The 18,188-nt window shown below is 47.0% G+C and overlaps 1 protein-coding gene and 1 non-coding gene across 2 annotated transcripts; both read left to right on the top strand.

Moving 5' to 3' along the window:
- The first annotated feature begins 309 nt into the window (after positions 1–309).
- On the top strand, positions 310–381 carry Trnag-ucc. The gene has a single exon. It is a non-coding gene; the product is annotated as a tRNA-Gly (tRNA).
- Positions 382–13,696: 13,315 nt separating this feature from the next.
- Positions 13,697–14,822, top strand: LOC120895559 (solute carrier family 25 member 35-like). Its single transcript, XM_040299051.1, has 2 exons — positions 13,697–14,547; positions 14,616–14,822. The coding sequence occupies exons 1-2, from the start codon at positions 13,833–13,835 to the stop codon at positions 14,807–14,809; spliced, it is 909 nt and encodes a 302-aa protein (XP_040154985.1). The 5' UTR covers positions 13,697–13,832; the 3' UTR covers positions 14,810–14,822.
- The last annotated feature ends 3,366 nt before the right edge of the window (positions 14,823–18,188 follow it).

Raw genomic sequence — 18,188 nt, 5'->3', positions numbered from 1 at the left:
CCCTTCCAGTGCGCGCCCGCCCTGCTGTAAAGTGGTTTGTTTTCGTTTGTGCTATAGAGGCCACAACACCATCCCGCACACACACATAGGCACACACACACACAGGCACACGGACAGATTTATCGCTCCGTAATTGACCGCGGGGCTGTGTGTACCGATCTTTTGGCAACACCCTTGTGGCGTGTGTAAATGTGTGTCCAATTCTGTGTGTTTTCTTCTCTAACGTTGTTTGGTGCTGTGTACTGGAGCGCGCGTTTGGAAAGCTGCTGGAGCGATTGTGGATTGCAATTGGCGCGCTGGAAAACATGGGCGTCGGTGGTGTAATGGTCAGCATAGTTGCCTTCCAAGCAGTTGATCCGGGTTCGATTCCCGGCCGACGCACGATTCTTTTTTTCTTTTTCAAAGGCCTGGAGGAGGGTGATTGGTTACAAACAGATTTTTGCTTAATATTTTGATTTGAGAGCTTCATTTCAATAAAATATATACATATTTATTTTTAAAGTACGAGTACGACATCACAGTATTACATATACTCTAGTTTATTTTAATTTAATTTTGCGACTTAGATTAATACACTTTTTAACGGTTCTCACGAAGCCATTTTGATCCAAACGAAATTTGGAGGAATGTGAAAATTTTGAATCAATTTAAGAAGATTTGTCATGTAAAATCCGAGAATCAAACTCGAATTCATCCTTGTGTGATTCACGACGCTTGGCACGGCACCATCTTACCTGGTTCGAAGGACTTAGTTATTTTAGAGTATAATTACATCGATAGGGCGATCTTACAACACAAAATAAGGTTGCCGATTAGACACAATGGTCCGTCGGTTGTGTATGAAATAAATAAAATAAAATAAATAAAAAATAAAATAATACGATAATGAAAGCAACTGTACTTGTAGAAGTACTAAAATTGTACTTTTTAAAGAATCATTGTTATTCTTACCTTTCTTTCAGACTCCTAAAAGTGCAGTACCTTAATAATCTGACTACCTGCTGGTACTTCATGTGTCCACCGTGTACGACACTCTCCCGCCACGAAGCGAGGGTGTACTGCAATGCACAAGTGAAACTGTTCAACCTGCTCCTTCGTTTGCTGCGTTTGAGTGGAGAAACTGGTTTACTACCGCTCTAACCATGACCCTCGGTATTCTTTCTACTTTTTTTGGTGTTTCTCCCCGCGTATACGATGGTACACCCAAACGATATGTACCGCCGATGACCGTGTTGGCAAGATTGTCCGGATCCCGCCAGCCCCAGCGGATTATGATTAACCGGCGATAATGAGCGTCGCGCGGCAAAGAAAGGAACAAGCAAGCTCGGGCCCGGTCCTGCTGATGTGCTGCTTGCCGGTCAACACTTGCTGCTACGGCACGAGCAAACGAGAGAAGCATCGCGCCAATAAAACAGCAACGCGTACAAACTACAGCCAAGGCTCGCGGCAAAAAGCAAGCGCCCGGGGCTGCTGAACCGATCGGTACTCGGTCGCCGGGTGTTGGTGGTTTTAAGTTAAATAGCTTAAGATTTATGCACACACATTCTCGGTCGCTCGGACGTTCTCGGTCGCTCTTTCTTCGCTCCTCTCTGTCGCCAGCGAAAGCTTTCCTCGTCCAGTCGCGTGTGTTGTTTGCCCGTTCCGATGTCGTCAATACACCCGTCCCGTTGGTGGATGCTTCGGCACGGCTGCGAATACCAAAACCAAATGGCAAGCGAACAGGAACCGTGCGCAGACAACGTGCGCGAGTTCGCGCGATATGTGCGATGATAAATTTATGAGCTATTAGTGTCCGTGGATGGGCAGGCAAAAACCATTGGACAAGGGGCATTGGCTAGCTCTAGGGGGAGGAAAGAGAATGGCCGGCGAACAGACCAGGAACCAGTTTGTGGTCTTCGGCGGTGGTCGATCACCGCGCAAAGCGGATCATTGCTGTGGGACGTTGTTTTGGATTGGGGGAAAGACGTTTTTTGTCATCGCTGATTAGGAAGTCTGTCAAAATGGGTATTCTTGGAGGTGTAGAATGGCCTTGAAAAGCTAACAGCTAAGAGAGTGTTAACACTGACAAATTTCAATCTGATTCATTTCGGACAAGCGAATAAAGGATCATATAACACTTGATAAATATAAATTTAAAATAAAAACACTCTTATAAAGACATTGCATCACACCAGCTTAAGAAAAGTATGACAACGTTCAGGAAAATAAAGCGTCTTACTCAACAAAAATGATCATACAATAAATCAAACCAAAACAATGAAACCATCAAACCAAATTAATTATCCTATCCAAAGAATATGCAAATGAAAACATCACGCAACAAAAGCAAAACGAAAGCTACACTATCTTGCATATTATTAGGCGCACGGTTCTTTACTGCTCAATTCCTCAGCTCCTCCTCAGCAGAACGGAAAACAAACATTGCAACAGACCGCTCTGTCTTCTTCATTTAGACGGACTTTATTTGAACCGGAGCTAAAAACAAGCCCTCTCCCACTGTGCTGCGTTCTACCTTTCACCGCGTACACACTTTATTAACACGCCTTTTTACAAAATCAATACCACTTTGCTACCCCGTTGCGCCAGCCAGGGAGTAGTAACCATTGTCCGGCGGTAATCTTTTAGCCCGGGACAACCCTCGTCACACACGCACACACGGAACGCGCACTGCCCGGGACGAAGCTAATGATTGAATATTATTCCAATAAATCACCACGAGTCGGGCAGAGCTGGCCAGCCACTGAATTCGGTTCCCCCTACAGTGTATGCCAAACGGGGTAGGGCGGGCTGGGTAAGCGCCAAACCAGCACCATGGCCGTCGTAAATCAATCCCACTGAATAAAGATTCTCCCGTCTTGACTGGTTCGTGTCTGCAAGGGAGGCGAGCGCAAGCAAACATGAAAAAAAAGGCACGAAAGAAAAAAGGTCCCAGCGCCAGTGGGGCTGGAAAAACATAAACATGCATTTGTGCGCTTCCGCATTACGATGCCTCTTGCGCGCACCGAGCGTGAGCGTCTTTGTGTTTGTGTCGCTGAGTAAGGCGTGGAATGAGGGTGGAACGGGGAGTTGGCGATCTCGATCTAAGCACGAAACGAATTCATGAAGCACATAATATCGATACACACACACACAAACACCCTTTTGTGGCGCGCAGGGAGAAGGTTAGGGGCTCTTACTGTTATGACCCGACACCCGACCGGCAACATCAACATCAAGACGAAGGGAAACAAATCATCTCCACAGCGCTAAGATGCTTTACTTTTCTAATGCGCTCTGCGTTTGGAAAGAGAAATGACAACTATGGAAGAGAAAGGGAGAGAGAGAAAGAGAGAGAGAGCGAAATGGGAGATACATAGAGCCGCTCGGTTCGGGTATGGTTTACGACAGGAGGGGATTAATTATGAAAAATTGGCCATCTTTTCTGTTTTTTTCCTCTGCTAGTCCACGAAAACGAAAGGACTTAAAGCGCTGGCACCGTTGACAATCGAAAGACAAACATCGTGCAGTATTTTGTCACATGGTTCGAGGATTAGAAGAACAATGGAAGCTAACGGTGTGACCCGAGTGCTGCTTTGGAATACGAAAATTGATTTTATTTTGCTACTAAAACTGGTGTATTGGATTTTTTATCATATAAACACCGATAAATAGCGCTAAAATACCAATGAAATGATTTTGCTACTTCATTTGCACTTATTTACGCGCATTGCCCTGTGGATTGCATACTTTCAGGCGTTTTTTCGCAAAAATATTCAAAATACCGCCTAAAGTTATGTAAGCTAGCCAGAAAGGACTCTCAGAACTCAGCTATGAGCTGGGATTGAAGCAGCTTGGCGTACAGCGTGATAAATGCGAAGCTGTAAAGTTGAAATGTTTATGATTTGAGGCTTAACCCCCAACCGATAAGCATAAATACGGTTAAAGAACGACAGCACAATGTGTACGCGTTTGATGCTGGGCAAAATCACTTTAATAAGCTTTCACAAACGTTCCGATTGCCTTACACCCTCTCTCTCTCTGTCTCTTTCTCTCTTATCATCATACTACCAGCTCATCCTAATCCACATCCAAATCAACAGCCAATAAATCAGCTACCCGTTTGAGCGCACCAAACAGGGGGTGGTGTGGGGGGGAGGAAGGGGTTTCAGCCTCCCACTCCGGTATGCTGTCCACGTTCCGGAACCGGTAGCTTTAACGGTTATTTAACGCCCGACCGGCTACTCAATGCCCTCGATTTGATACGATTTGCATAGGCCGTGGGTGACGTGCCGGACTCGGCGAGGAGGAGTGCAAGGCCATCCAGGATGACGACCAGCAGAGGGAAAGGGCTTGATTTCTTAGAACACGAACACCGAACACCAGGATGGATGCTTCTACAAAACAACAGATTAGGGGTCTCTCTGTCTCTCTCTCTCTTTGCTCGTAAATAGCTCCCGTAACCAACAACAGTAGCAGCATCTGTTACCACCTTTGTTTTGTACGTACCCGTGCACAATTTTCCGCATGCCGCATTTCACCACGCACACTCACACACACACTCACTCACTCCCCTATTTTCACGCCCCCGCCACTGCATGTGCGTTGTGCAGCAATTGTTTCCGAGGTACGCTTTCGGGATCGAAATGCATAAATTTCCTCCATTTATTATAAATGTTAGGTGCGAAAGCGGGACGATGTGGGCGGGTGTTGCGGTGAGACGACCATTCGCCTCTGCCTGCAGTAGCCGCCGCAAGGTGCAACTGCAGCAAAGGTGGTGAGGCGAGCCGGTGAGGCGTGAGCGGTCCAGAATGGCATCGTTTCGCACATATGGAAAGTCCTGAACATGCTACATGCAGTTCATCGATGCCATCGTATCGGGTCGGTTCCAAACACACATGCACACATACACATATACACACACACTTCGCACTCCCCTCTACATGTTCCGTCACAGCCCGCCTAAAGTACCGAAGCGTACAAAGGCAGTTAAATCTCCGTCCATTCCTCTGCAGCGTTTGTGTCGCTATCTTGCTCTTGCTCGCTTGAATTTGCTCTCTCTCTCTCTCTCTCTGTTGTTTCCCCGTTTCCCAACTGCACATCTAACGCTACCGTACTGACAGTATCGATACAAACATCATAACTTCGTACCAAACGTTGCACCGTGGCAAGTGAACATCCTTCCGCCCATTCCGCATGTACGCACAGCCTCGTCGCCTCGCCGCATTATTTCACATAACTTTAACATCAACACATATTGGCTTCATGCTCGGCAACATGCTTGTGGCAACATGCACCAACCAAACCAACACGATAGCTAACGGCATCGATGTGTGATCGAACCGGCGGAAAAGGGAGGATTGGTTTAAAACCAAATCATGAACAGACGAGACATACTTCCACCCACACTAGACGAAGCTCGAGTGTGAAACTCCGTTCTCGGCACAAAAAGCCGAAATGTGTAACAATCTCTCAAACCTGTCTCGGTGCCCGGAGGGAGGGATATGTCCATGCCTTTGCTGGCACCCATGGCCATGGGTTAGAATTTTCCAATAAATTTAAACAAACTCCCCTGTGCACTGCTCCCTGTTTTTGTCTGCTGTTTCCCCCCCCCTCTGCAACCAGCTCATGGGTGGTGCTAATGTTATGCGTAAAATCCAACACACAACACGCTGTCGAAGGCAAGCGGACAGCTCACCTCGTACACAAACGTACGATGTTTGATACATTTATCATGGTTTTGTCTTGAAGCAATGAGGCCCATTTACACAATGTGCCACCCGGACGGTTGCACCTGAATCCCGTGCCTCGTGTGTTGTTACATCGTACGGCTTGTACTGTCTTTGATTGTAGTAGGAGCAGTAGCTTCCTGGATGGCTTTTCTTACGCCCTGTTTCTGTTCATTAGATACACGGCAAGCATGGAAGGCTCTTGATAGAATTTGTTTAATTGGATTTTGTTTTGGCATCCTTCATAATCATATTGTGTTCCGATTTGCAAAGAAAATTCCAATCATTCGTTAAGTAAGCGAGTTTTGCTCCTGCGGATTGCATATCTTTAGGCGTTGTGCGTGCTTCGAGCCTCAATGTATGCAATCTTCATTGCAAAATGTTGCCGTTTATGCAAGGAAGCTAGCTTTTCAAGGGTATTCGTTGCTGTTTGAGCCCAAAATTAGTCATAACTGCCAATCAAGTACGAAAGCTGTTATTTAATTCCGGTACTCTTCCTTCTTTTAGCCCTCCCCAAACAGAGAAGCGCTCACGATGCTCAGTGAAATGAAATCGACACAAGTTTCTCACTATTTTACGAACGATCGAAGGTACAGAAATCATCAACTCTAACATAATTTTCCCCATCGCTCGGGCCACTCGCTGCTCGTGCTGAGCAGTCTCGAGCGACCAAAGCTCACACGCGCGTCCGAAGGCGGAACAGGCCGGAAAAGACACTCTCTCCACCCAGCGCAGACACCAAAAAAGCCGAACGCCGTGACACACTCGGCGAAATAGGGGCAGCCCCATCTTCGGCAGCTTCGTTCGATCGCTACTCCGCCGAAGGCTAAACTTCCACTACCAGGAGCGCAGTACGCTGGTGCTGGTGGCCGCTTGAATGTGGGGGTTTTTTCCCACGCCCCTTAACCTACTTTGGAGCAAAGCCGGGTTGGAGCTGCCCAAGAAAAGCTCCCCTTTTTGGGGAGAATCTAACCCATCGGGTCGCTTTCTTTCGGGTCATTCGAGGAATATCCTTTCTCTCCGATGATGAAGCAAGGAGAAAGTAAGGTTCTTGCAAGGCAACGGAAAGCCACTTGTAGTGAAGTTTCCCCTGATTTGAGTTTTGCGCCCCGGAAGTTCGAAGCTCATGCTGTTATGGAAGGCTTCAAAATAGGAGAAAATCCTCTGGAGTTCAGAAAAACATCATTCCTAGAAGCAACTAATTACAAACCATGTTGAGAAAGGAACAATCTCGGCCAATGCGTACCAAATGCTTCCCGATCTTCATTCCAGCGAAGTAACTAAATTACCTGCAATGATTGGAAGTGTTCACAGAATTACAAACACTCCAAAAACGGGCTAATTAATTCTAAAAACAAATGAAACGCACCGCGCTTCTCCGAACTCTGCCCGAAATGGGGCGTTTTCTCCATCGCCAATTGGTGACACGCCAAACCAAAGGTGCCTGCGTGACCATCTTTCGTTTCCCAAGCCTAGCCCTACCACTGATTCGCAAAATATTTGTGCCAATAAGTCAGCAAACTCGCCAACAAAGGAACTCCCGCACATGGGCACAGAACGGGCTGCTAGAAGCACAACACTATTGCCAATAATATTTATAGTACCAATTCACTCCCACCGCCCCCTTTACCACCGTACCACAACGTCCATGTACTGTGTGCAGTGGGCTCGGAGGGGTGACGGGGCCATTTCACATTGCCCCGAGGTTGTGTGCCGATATCTCCACTCGAAATGAATTAATGATAATTGATTCGATCGCCCGATCGAAGCGTATATAAACACACTCGCACGCATGCAGCCATCCTCCACCGTTCAGGACGGATTACACCAACCCTCCCGCCATTCCCTGCTGGGTATCTGCGCTGCTGGTGATAAGCTGCTGGGGCAAGGGATTGAGCATGGACATATCCTGAAGTCCTTCACTACAGCATCAGCCACACTGCTCCGGACAATCCTCGACAATGGGGCGGATGGGGTAGCCAAACAACACACGGCGAACAATGAGTACACCGCCAACATGATCTGCATTCACCTCCGCTCCTCCTTCGACCTTCCTCGGTGAGCTGACCGCAACGTTCCACCGTTCCAGGGCATGGGATGGTCCAGCATTTGGCAAGCAAAACCGTGCAATGATTCTATCGTTTCTCCGTTTGCTCGCTCTCCCCCATACGCTGGCATTCCGAAAAGCCCCGTACATAGATATGTGCCCACACAGACACACACACACACACATACATACACACACACACACACACACTGCCACATCCGTCCTTCCGTCCCACCAGGAAAATGAACACGGCAGGCGAGTGAATCGACTGTCGAAAGCATGACCCAAGGTACACCGGTTTATTTACCGAAGTCAGATTCTCTCGCCAAAAACCCCGGGAGCGAAAGAGACATCATCCACCCGGCCACCCCGCCTTTTGATCCCTTTTTGATGTAGCCTGTACACTCACAAACCACTGAAGAGAGGCTTTCGACACACAGACACACACACAGAGACCATTCGTTGCCGTGGCATACATTTGTAATATTTTCCCATCCTCGTTATCCTTCGCACGGGACGACCGAACCTCAGTTCCACGCAGCCAAATCCTCGAAACTCCAGCACACACACCTACACGCACCCACGGGAAATGCCACTCGTCGTCCCTTCCCTGTCCTGTGTTTGATCCGTTTGACACATCTGAATATCCGGTAGAGCCACGCCAACGTACCCAGTGCCGGAGGGCGTTTGCAGGAAGGATTTTTATGAGGTGAGTGCCAGCACAGGTTGTTGCTGTTGGTATAAAGGTGCGCTATGCTGGCAAACACACACACACACACCTGGGTGGCTAAATCGATTTGCTGAGACCCGTTGCCTTTGCCTTCGGTTGCAACGGATTCGGTGGGCCGTCCGTTTCGGTGTAAAGGATAACGTTGAAGGGAAGGCTACAACAGCTACAACCAAAAAAAGGAAACATAAACATAGCGATTTTTCCAAGCACCGTCCCTAAACGGATAAGTGCCACATTAACCATTACGGGGGAAGTGTCGTACCAAATGCTGGTGGTGTTGGTGGTATGGTAGTGGAAGAAACGTCGCAAAGCTTAAGCGACGTCGGTAAACAAAGGAAGAAATTAAACAGTTTGTTAAAGCAACAAAAATGTGTAATAGATAAGATGATTAATTGGAAGACAATCGAATATGAATCATTTTTTAAAGAGAACAAAAAACTAAGAATAATAATAATATAAGCCAAAATTAGAATGAAAAATGGAAAAAGTAAAATGAAAATTGAACGTTACAAATGCTACGAAACTAATAACTCAAACAATGAATTGAAGAACAAAATGGGAGCATCAAAACGTGCAATTTATTAAGAAAAAAGATCAAATAAAAAAGAAAAGAAATAAATAAAAAAAAGTAAAAACAATACAATAAGTAAAAACAGGATACAATAATAAGTATATCAAAAATAACTTTAACTGTGAATTGAAAAGAAACAAGAGGAACATGAAAATTCGTTAGTTGAATAAAAAAGAAACTAATAAAACATTATAACAAAACCAGGTAAAACGATCTCCATCAAACAGCCACTGTATAACAGAAACAAATAGTAATTCAATCCAAAATCTAATTATTTAATGTAAATTATTACATAAATAATACAAAAACAGTCTTCAAAGCCATCTATCCAACCACTCCAACGGATTCGTCAACCACTGTACAGTGGGGCACAATACAGCACTATCCAAGGTTGCCTTTATGTATGACATTCAAAAATCGAACCTACTCCTCCTCCTCCTCCTCCTCCTCCTCCTCCTCCTCCTCCTCCTCCTCCTCCTCCAAGCACGCTACACCACAAGCCCAACAAAACACCGGTCGACCTTCACCGTTTTCGTGTCCATCACCCCAACCGTTTTGTGCGAGGTCGAGATCCCTGTTGAACCTTTCGGCCGATGGGAGCAACATGCGGAAAAGGGAGTCGTAGCGACCAAACAAAAACGAAAGATGGGGAAAGAGCAACAAAAAAAACTGTATCTCCCACACACGCAACGCCCGTGTTCGTGGGTGGCGTTCAGTCGGACCGTAGCAGAAGAACTTCAACAGCAGACGGAGCACACTGCTCGAACGCATTCGATCTGTTCCAGAGCATGCGAGATGGGTGGAATGGAGCAGCTAAAAAAAAGAACAGCCAAACACACGCACAGAATACATACACACGGGGAGGAATTGGAAGGGATGAACATTGCACATTCCGTGTGATACATAGTAGTGACGGTAGAGCCCATTATTGCTCACTTGCCGAGAGCGACAGAGAGATAGAGACAGAGAGAGAGATTTGGAAAGAAAGAAAGAGAGAGAGCAATAAGGACACCGATCCGGTGGCATCCGTTGTCGTCGTCGTCGTCCGGGGCACCTTCAACGGTTTAACCCCGATGGTACAGACAGAACCTGACGATGATGTTGCCTTGGCCGTCGTGCGGTGGCGGTGAGGGCAATGAGGGGAAACCAACAATTCGTAATCGAACTTGATGGCTAGCCAACGACCGAAACGGACTCGGGACAGAATAAAGTCGTCGATACACCCCTCCCCACACACTCACTCCCTCTCTTTGGCCTTTTCCCCATTCCCGGGTGTTGCGTGTGCGTGTGGGACCATATCTATCCGATGCTTTTCGGGAGCGAATGCCATCCCTTGAAATGATGGGTTTTGCGGGGTCGGTCTGCAGCATTGAGCAAACAAATCCTGTGCGTATCCTGTGCTTTTCGAAACGCTGTAAGCAACACTTTGCCGAACGATTGGAACGAGGGATACCCAATCGGTGGCCATTTCCGCCACCGAGGGCAGGACCGCCGGCGGCGTTGATTAGCTTTTCCGTTCCCAAAAACGCGTATACTTTGTGCGAACTGTGCAAAGGATGGCTATCCGTTCGATTTTCCATTCGCGTTTGGCAGTTCCATAGAGAGACACAAACACACACACATATTGGGGAGAAGTAATTTTTGTACGACTCCATCGTCGGACGAGTTCCAGTACGCGGGACTTCTTTTGCTGTTTGCACAATTTGAAAATGAATTTCCCAACACAACAGGCAATCCACGATTGGTTGGCGTTTGGCCGTAATGGTACGGTTGGAAGGGGTTTAAGCTAGTGAAGTCGGTGCAAAATTCAGTCTTCGTTGCTTCGTTTGATGGAGCAGTGAAGCATCGTAAAAAGGAGTACGAGTTGACATTCTAGTAGAGCTAGACGAACAAATAATAGGATTTTTATTTGGTTGATACAGGTAAACAAATAGCAGCTTGATGAGTAAGACAGTATGACAGTACCGTGGTAAAGTACTTAGTCAAACGCATCACATGGCATGGGTTCAAAACTGATCCCAACCCAACGTTTGCATGAATATATTTATATCCATATGATGTTTGGAATGATAGAGAAAGGTGTTTCATAGAGTTTATTATCAAATACACTATTAAGAAAGTTCCATATTATTTCCACTCCACGGACTCCACGTAGGGATTTACAAATTTAACCAGTTTATATTCGACAAGGCCTTAGAAAGCCCCAAAGCCTTGTCATTGAATGAACTTTTCATCATCCTGTTATTTTCTAACTTACTTATCCTACATAAGAATATTAAGACGAACATTTTCCAAAATGAATTCTTCATTGGCAATTTAGAAGGTATTTTATATAACTGTCAAATGATGCAACCTTTCAAACGTTTGAAGCCTTGCCTGCTCCATCAGCTTTCCCTGAGTTGAATATGTCTCTTCAGCCTGCACATCCCTTGGATATCCATCTTAGGAAGAGATTGTATTTTAACAGTTTTCGCTTCTCTTGTCCCACCTTGAGCTGAGCATACCTTCCAATCCCTACCCCGGGAAGCAGTACCGGGAAGATATTATACCGATTTACCCCATTCGCATAAAACCATTTACGGAACATCACTTGAAACGTGATTTGCACCCAACCCTTCCAGTGCCCAACGGAGGGTGTTGCTGCGGGTTAAAATCAATAAACCGTCCGTTGATCGATAGCCAAGACGAATCGAACCTTTGCCAAGGTTCCCGCTTCTGCAGTGTAGCTCCCCATTTTCCCCCAACAATCCGGACAAACCTCACCCTCTGCGGACAAACCTCTGCTCTAAAAACCGATGCCATCTTCAGCACTGCAACTTGTGCGATCCTTCCCATTTCGGATACATTTCCGGTTCCGGTCTATCTAGTTCCTGCCGTGCATTTAACCTCCCCCTTGTGCCGATGGGAAGAGAGAGAGGGTGAAGATATTGAACTGTGTATGTTTGCCATTCCCTCGGTGCTTTGCATCACACGGTGTAAGTCTATCGGCAAAGATGCTTCACTAAAAACTTTTATAACCACCCATTGCAGGGTCGCAAACGGGGCTGTGAGTTGGTCAGCAGAAAAAGGGAATGAGGAAGACACCAGGGCAATAAATACAATTATCTTACTCCTTCTGCAAGCAGTGCAACCAGTGTGTGGCTGTGTGTCTTGCGTCTTGTGTTGGTGCTGCAAGCGAAGGGCGTCCTCCGGGCTCGGACGCGACATCAAGTGAAGCGGCAATAGACGCCGTCGAGACTTCCAGACAAGTTATGGACGTCGAAGTGAAGTGGAGTTTCGTTCGGTGTGTGTGTGTGTGTCTGTGTGTGTGCTGTTGCAGCCGGAGTGTTCTTCAGTCCTTCTCCATTCTCCTCCCCGCCACCCGCTGACCGATAGGGCGAAACGCTAGAGCGCAGTTCGGTCGCCCAGTTCGGTTCGGCGCATTCATTGGCATTCGGAATTGTCAAGGCACTATAGCCCCCTCCCGAACGGCGAAACGCGAAGAAGCTGTTGATGATGCTTTTCTCCTGATGCAGTCCCTGCATTTCCATTCCACAGTCCCATTCCGTCGCACCAAACCAGACCCAAGAAGGTCGATGAATTCTGACCACGAAAGACTGGGTGCTTGCACTCGCACAACAAAACTCCCAACAACAAGCTGCTGCTGCTGCTGCTGCCGCTGGTACTGCTAACGGATTTGCTACACGCCGAGCGCATATCACAACATTTTCACCTCCCTGCCACGCGATCGCTTGCCCGCCCGCTCGAGGGAAGGGCAAAGAAAAGAGCAAAGCTGAGAGGAATCGGTCGGTAAGTTCAAAATATGTTCCCTCCCTTCTCAATCGGTTCTCGCACCCAGCACCCAGTACGACGACTTGACCGCAATTCCAAGTCTTTTTCGTCCCTGGCAAGCGCTTGTGCGAAGACGGATGAAGAGGGTGGAGAGTGTGAAAGAAAGGGGGCAACGCCAAAAGTGCACGGTGGACGAATTCCGTTGCTGGTGCTGGTGCTGCTACAATGATAACGATCTCATATTTTGACAAAATTTATGTTATTACCGAAGCGGACAGAATCGTCACCCGAAAGCGTGGATGGGACGCGATGACGGAGCGCGCTTTATCGTTGTCGATGAGAAAGGTGAACTTTCACTTAGCTTATACACTAGCGAGCATTAGGATGATTGGTGGGAGGGGGAGAAAGGTGGGAACTTTTGCATTTTTGTCTGGCACGATGCTCTTTATCAGTGAGCTAGCTTGAGGTTGGTAATTTGATCACTGGGGTTAAATTTAAGTAATTGGACAGGTGGTTAACAATAACTCGCAATGAGGCAAAGTAATCCATACAAATAGAGTCGATCGGTTGAAAGCCCTGTTAATTAGTTTCAATTTACTAAAACAATAATATTCGTGTCGTATCACACTATAGAGGGAAACATTTCCATTTTGCCCTTGCAAAACATGCTGAACATTCCTTTTATGAGCAAATTTAGACAGTATCATCATTGTTGTTGACTCTTGATGACCTAAATCAATAGTTCAAGCCTCTCCAAATGCTCTAACACAAGCTTTAGTAATTTAAACACCCACTTGCATCATTTATGTCACATAATCTACGTTTATCTCTCCCAAAAAACTGCAATCTCATATGCAAACGATCCTCTTATCTGACAGAGCACATAAGAGTACGCCAGTGATAAGATAAGATCTCTCCACCTTGAATCCAAATGACTTTGGTGCTTGCTTATGATGAACAGTTTACCTTCGACTCTTCATCTAACCACTTCATCTAAACATCTCAGCAATGGAGTTCCTGCTCGGTGGTGCATCCTCCATGTGTGCCGTACTGTTTACGAACCCGTTCGACGTGCTCAAAACCCGCCAGCAGCTCGAGGGTGAGCTGATAGCGAAACAGAACCTCACAAAGCGTTCGTACAGGGGCATCCGTCAGTCCATCCTCACGGTGGTCCGAACGGATGGGTTGCGTGGCCTTCAGAAAGGACTACCAGCTGCCCTGCTCTTCCAGTTCTCCATGAACAGTGTCCGGCTGGGGACGTATCAGACGGTAGATAATCTTGGCTGGACGAAAAGTGCTAACCATCCCTCGCTGACACCGCTCCTATCGGTGTTCTGGGGCGGATGTGCCGGTCTCGTGAGTGCCACTGCATCCTGCCCATTCTACGTAGTGAAGATACAGCTCCAGGCAGTCACTTCGGGGTCTTATACGGCACGGTTTCAGCACCATCACAGCGGGACAGTGTCGGCGTTTGTGAACATTTACCAGCAGAGTGGCGTTCGAGGGCTGTTCCGGGGGTATCCCGCATCGGTAGCTCGTCTTGTCGTGGGATCCGCTGCTGAAATGGCTTCGTTCAGTGTGTGTAAGCAGTTCTTCTTGCGCTATCAAGTATTCCAGGAATCGATTGTACTGACCGCGCTGGCGAGCAGTACGGTGGCGGGATTTTTTACAAGCGTTTTGATGTCACCGTGTGATGTCGTCACTACACGCATGACCAATCAAGGTAGTATCTCGGGAAATGTCCTAAAATCCTGAAAAAGGTTTTAATTCCTCACCTCTGTTTATATACAGCCGTATCTGCCAACGGAAAGGGCCTGCTGTACACCAACATCTTCGATTGCTTCTTGAAGATCTACCGATCGGAAGGTATCCACGGTTACTACAAAGGATTCGTCCCAATGTATCTGCGCGTTGCTCCACACACGATGCTCAACCTTACCTTCTGGGAGTTCTTCAAGGGTCTTCATGAGCAGTGGAGAATATAATGTGGAAATCGACTCAAACGACTGCATAAAGGCTGTAACAGTTCAATTGTGCAGATTACATTGAAGCTATCGGAACTAATTTCATTTAGTCCCAAGAAATAGTAATGATCTATTTCCAATGAACGCTTCCCAGCAAAGATGCGACTACAGTTCTATGTAAAATCTAAATGCCTACTTACCCAGGTCCACAACACGCAAACTGACAGTAATGAGAGAGCGTACAGAGTCGGGTAAAATGTGATTCCTTTACCGCGAAACGCACGCATTCCGGAAGCAATCCCCGCAAGAGCAAAGGTGCCCCGATTACTTCCCCAGTTTTCCGATGAATTTGTTATATACATTATCGCTAAGTGTAATAAAGTTAGATCGAACAAAACCGACCCCAAATACCAACCTCACCTCTCACATCGGATGACGTTAATTGTCAAGAAATCTACGCCCAGGTTAATTCGCGCTCACGTCCCAAGAAGCATGGCGGGTGAAAATACTCCCAAACACTGAACCGAGAACATTCCAACTGATTGGGAATGGGAGGGAAAGGAAGACTCTGATGATGGGGATACATTTCATGCGAATGCGTTCGTATCGTAGAATGTTTTTTGTTGTATTCCTGGTAAAATGAAACGTTGAAAACGATTAGACACAGCCACATCCACGGATGCGTAGGATGCGATGGTCCCTTTTTACGGCGCCCCGAATGATGAAGATGATGGAGATGGTTGTGTGCCCTTCATACACACACACAATCACATAATGCTCATGTGCTTGCGTTTTCATTTTTGGAACTGCCTGCGGACGAACACCGCACACACACACATACACACACGTGTGTATCCTTTCTCGGTACAGTCGAGCGGTTCATAGGTTGTTTGAACAACCTTACCTTGCACAAGACGTTTCGTGACGCTGACTATTCTTCGCGTGAGATGGTGGCAGCTCGACTAGGATCGGATAGGATAGGACAGCAAGGAACGGAACTGTGGAGGGGGAAGGGGAATTTGGTTGAAAATTCATTTTCCCACCAAACATAGCCATCGGGCAGGCAAGGCGCACCAAACAAAAAAACCAAGCGCACTCTCGTACTCGTCGCTATCACTTTGTGATGGAAAACCCTTTACCGCGATGGAACCCAACATCTACCACTCAAAAGAGAGTGATAGAAAGAGAGAGAAAGAGAAAGAGCAAGAAAGAGTGAAGAGACACGGGCGGCGCAGGGGACACAGCAAAAAACTTTATCCTTTCGTTTCATTTCGCTGCAAAAGCGCTCCCGTAGCGGGCCGTAGCCGTCTGGACGGGCGGTTTTGCTCCCTGCTGAAATGAAAACTTTGCCTTCTGTGCGTGCCTTCGTGGTACGATTTTCCGTTCCATCGTCTGCCACACAGTGGGGCCAGTATACGGTAGTACCACCTTCCACCTAACCCAGCGATGAACCAGCAAAACGCTGGTTAGCTGGCGAAGGTTTGCTGAAGCGCTTGCTTTATCCTTGCCAGATTCCACCCCCATCCCGTCGATGGTAAACTTACACCACTGTACATAACCCCGGTGAGTTCGACGGGGAAGCCTCTTCCTCTGCCTCTGACTTTTGGGCTGACATCTCTCAGGGCTTTGGCTCGGCTGTCGGCTCGAGTGTCGAGTTTTACGGGGGGAGGTTTCGGGAGACTATTTGAAGATGATTACATAATGTCCCTTTCGGTGGGAGGAATCGGGTACAGGGAGGGTAGAGGTTGAACGGGGCAGCAAAGCAGTGGGACGTGGTGGAGATTTGTTGAGAGAAGCATCCTCAACATCCCCTTAAAAGTAGCAACAAAAACCCGACTCGAGCAAAGGGCTAGAAAAGCGACGGTTAAGGTCTACCTTCCACGGATGCAAAGGCGTAGGCAAGGTGGCAAGGAATAGGAAACAGCTCACCGCAACAGGAGGCTGTATGTACGGCCGCCGCCAACGCCGAACTCCAACTGTAACCCATTATGTGCTGATTTGTTTAACTAACTTTAGCGTAAGGGGTTGCGATTTTCGGAACAGAAATTGCTTGATGCGTTGGGAAAGCATTTTCGGAGGCATGAGCACACAGTTTTGCTACTCCTTTTTGTGTTAGTTTTCACAAATTAAGCCAATACTGTAATGCGCATTGCATACATTCGGGCAAAAAACACAATTTGTCCCACATTTACGCCTAAAGCTATGCTATTCGCATCACACGATTTGATTTAACCAATCAACAGCGCTGCGCTTCACCCCGTACATTCCGCTTGATTTTGGTATCGTTGTTTTTGCCATTCATTTACGTTTAACGCCATTTCATCACACCATCAATGTGCGCTTAAATTTATTAACTCACCTTACCCCCCCTTTCCCAAAACCCGTCACTCTGACACCAGGTGGGTTGTGGTTGCATGCTGATGTTGCCTAAAATTTACTCTCGTCTCTTCAGCGATTTTCCTCCTTTTCCACACATTCCAAACTCGGGCTTGGGATTGTGCGCTGCCAAACGTGGAAAGGCCCGTGAAAGGGGTGATGGGGGGGGGACAGGTATCAACCCCGATCGAATAGCGATTGCGATAAATTATCGTTACAACATATTGACGCGATTACCGCAACATTTCAGTAATTTTTCATCCTTCCGAACGAGCGTCCCTTTGCGCTCGGCTGCCCGGCTCGACACGTGGGGTTTGACGGGAGAGCGGATGCCGGATCACCGCAATATATTGATGTGCGTTTCGGTTTTGATGCATCCGGTTTGACGGGTGGTTTTCGGGAGAGGGGGAGTTGAAATTCCAGTGTTGCTGTGTGTGTGAGTGTGTGCGGGTTAGGAATGTCCCTTATGTACTGTGCGCTGTGTACTGAGATAATTGATCCGAATTCGGCGCACGGATTCAATCGTTGCAAATCGCGCTACATCACACACGCTGCCGAACAAAGGATTAGGATTTGCTGCTCAGTGAACTGGAAATTCGCGCAGTTCCTGGAAGAAGTGGGAGATAGTAAAGGATATTATTGGTTCTATCATCGTTACGTTACATTAGCCTTGTTAATGATCTTAATTTCCTCAGAATAATCATTTTTGGGAGTTATTTCACCTCTAAAAAAATACATTGTAACTCATCATAGCTGCAATTTAGTGTTCCACTATCACAATGTCCAATGCACTCCTTGTGCATCTCCTCCATAACTGTGTCACTGAACTTGTAGCAACATTGTATGCTTCTTGCTTCACAAAAGGGTACGCCACGTTTACAAAACGTAACGGATGACCTTTCGACCCCTCCCTGAAGTTGCTGAACTACACGTTTACACTTTCGACTAGCTAACTACAAACAATGCTACCTACACACCACCCGAGACATTGCACAAGTCATTGAACTTACCCGCAAACGCACCT

This window comes from Anopheles arabiensis, chromosome 2 (assembly GCF_016920715.1).
Source record: "Anopheles arabiensis isolate DONGOLA chromosome 2, AaraD3, whole genome shotgun sequence".
NCBI classification, from domain to species: Eukaryota; Metazoa; Arthropoda; class Insecta; order Diptera; family Culicidae; genus Anopheles; species Anopheles arabiensis.
This window is presented reverse-complemented; position numbering and strand designations above follow the sequence as displayed.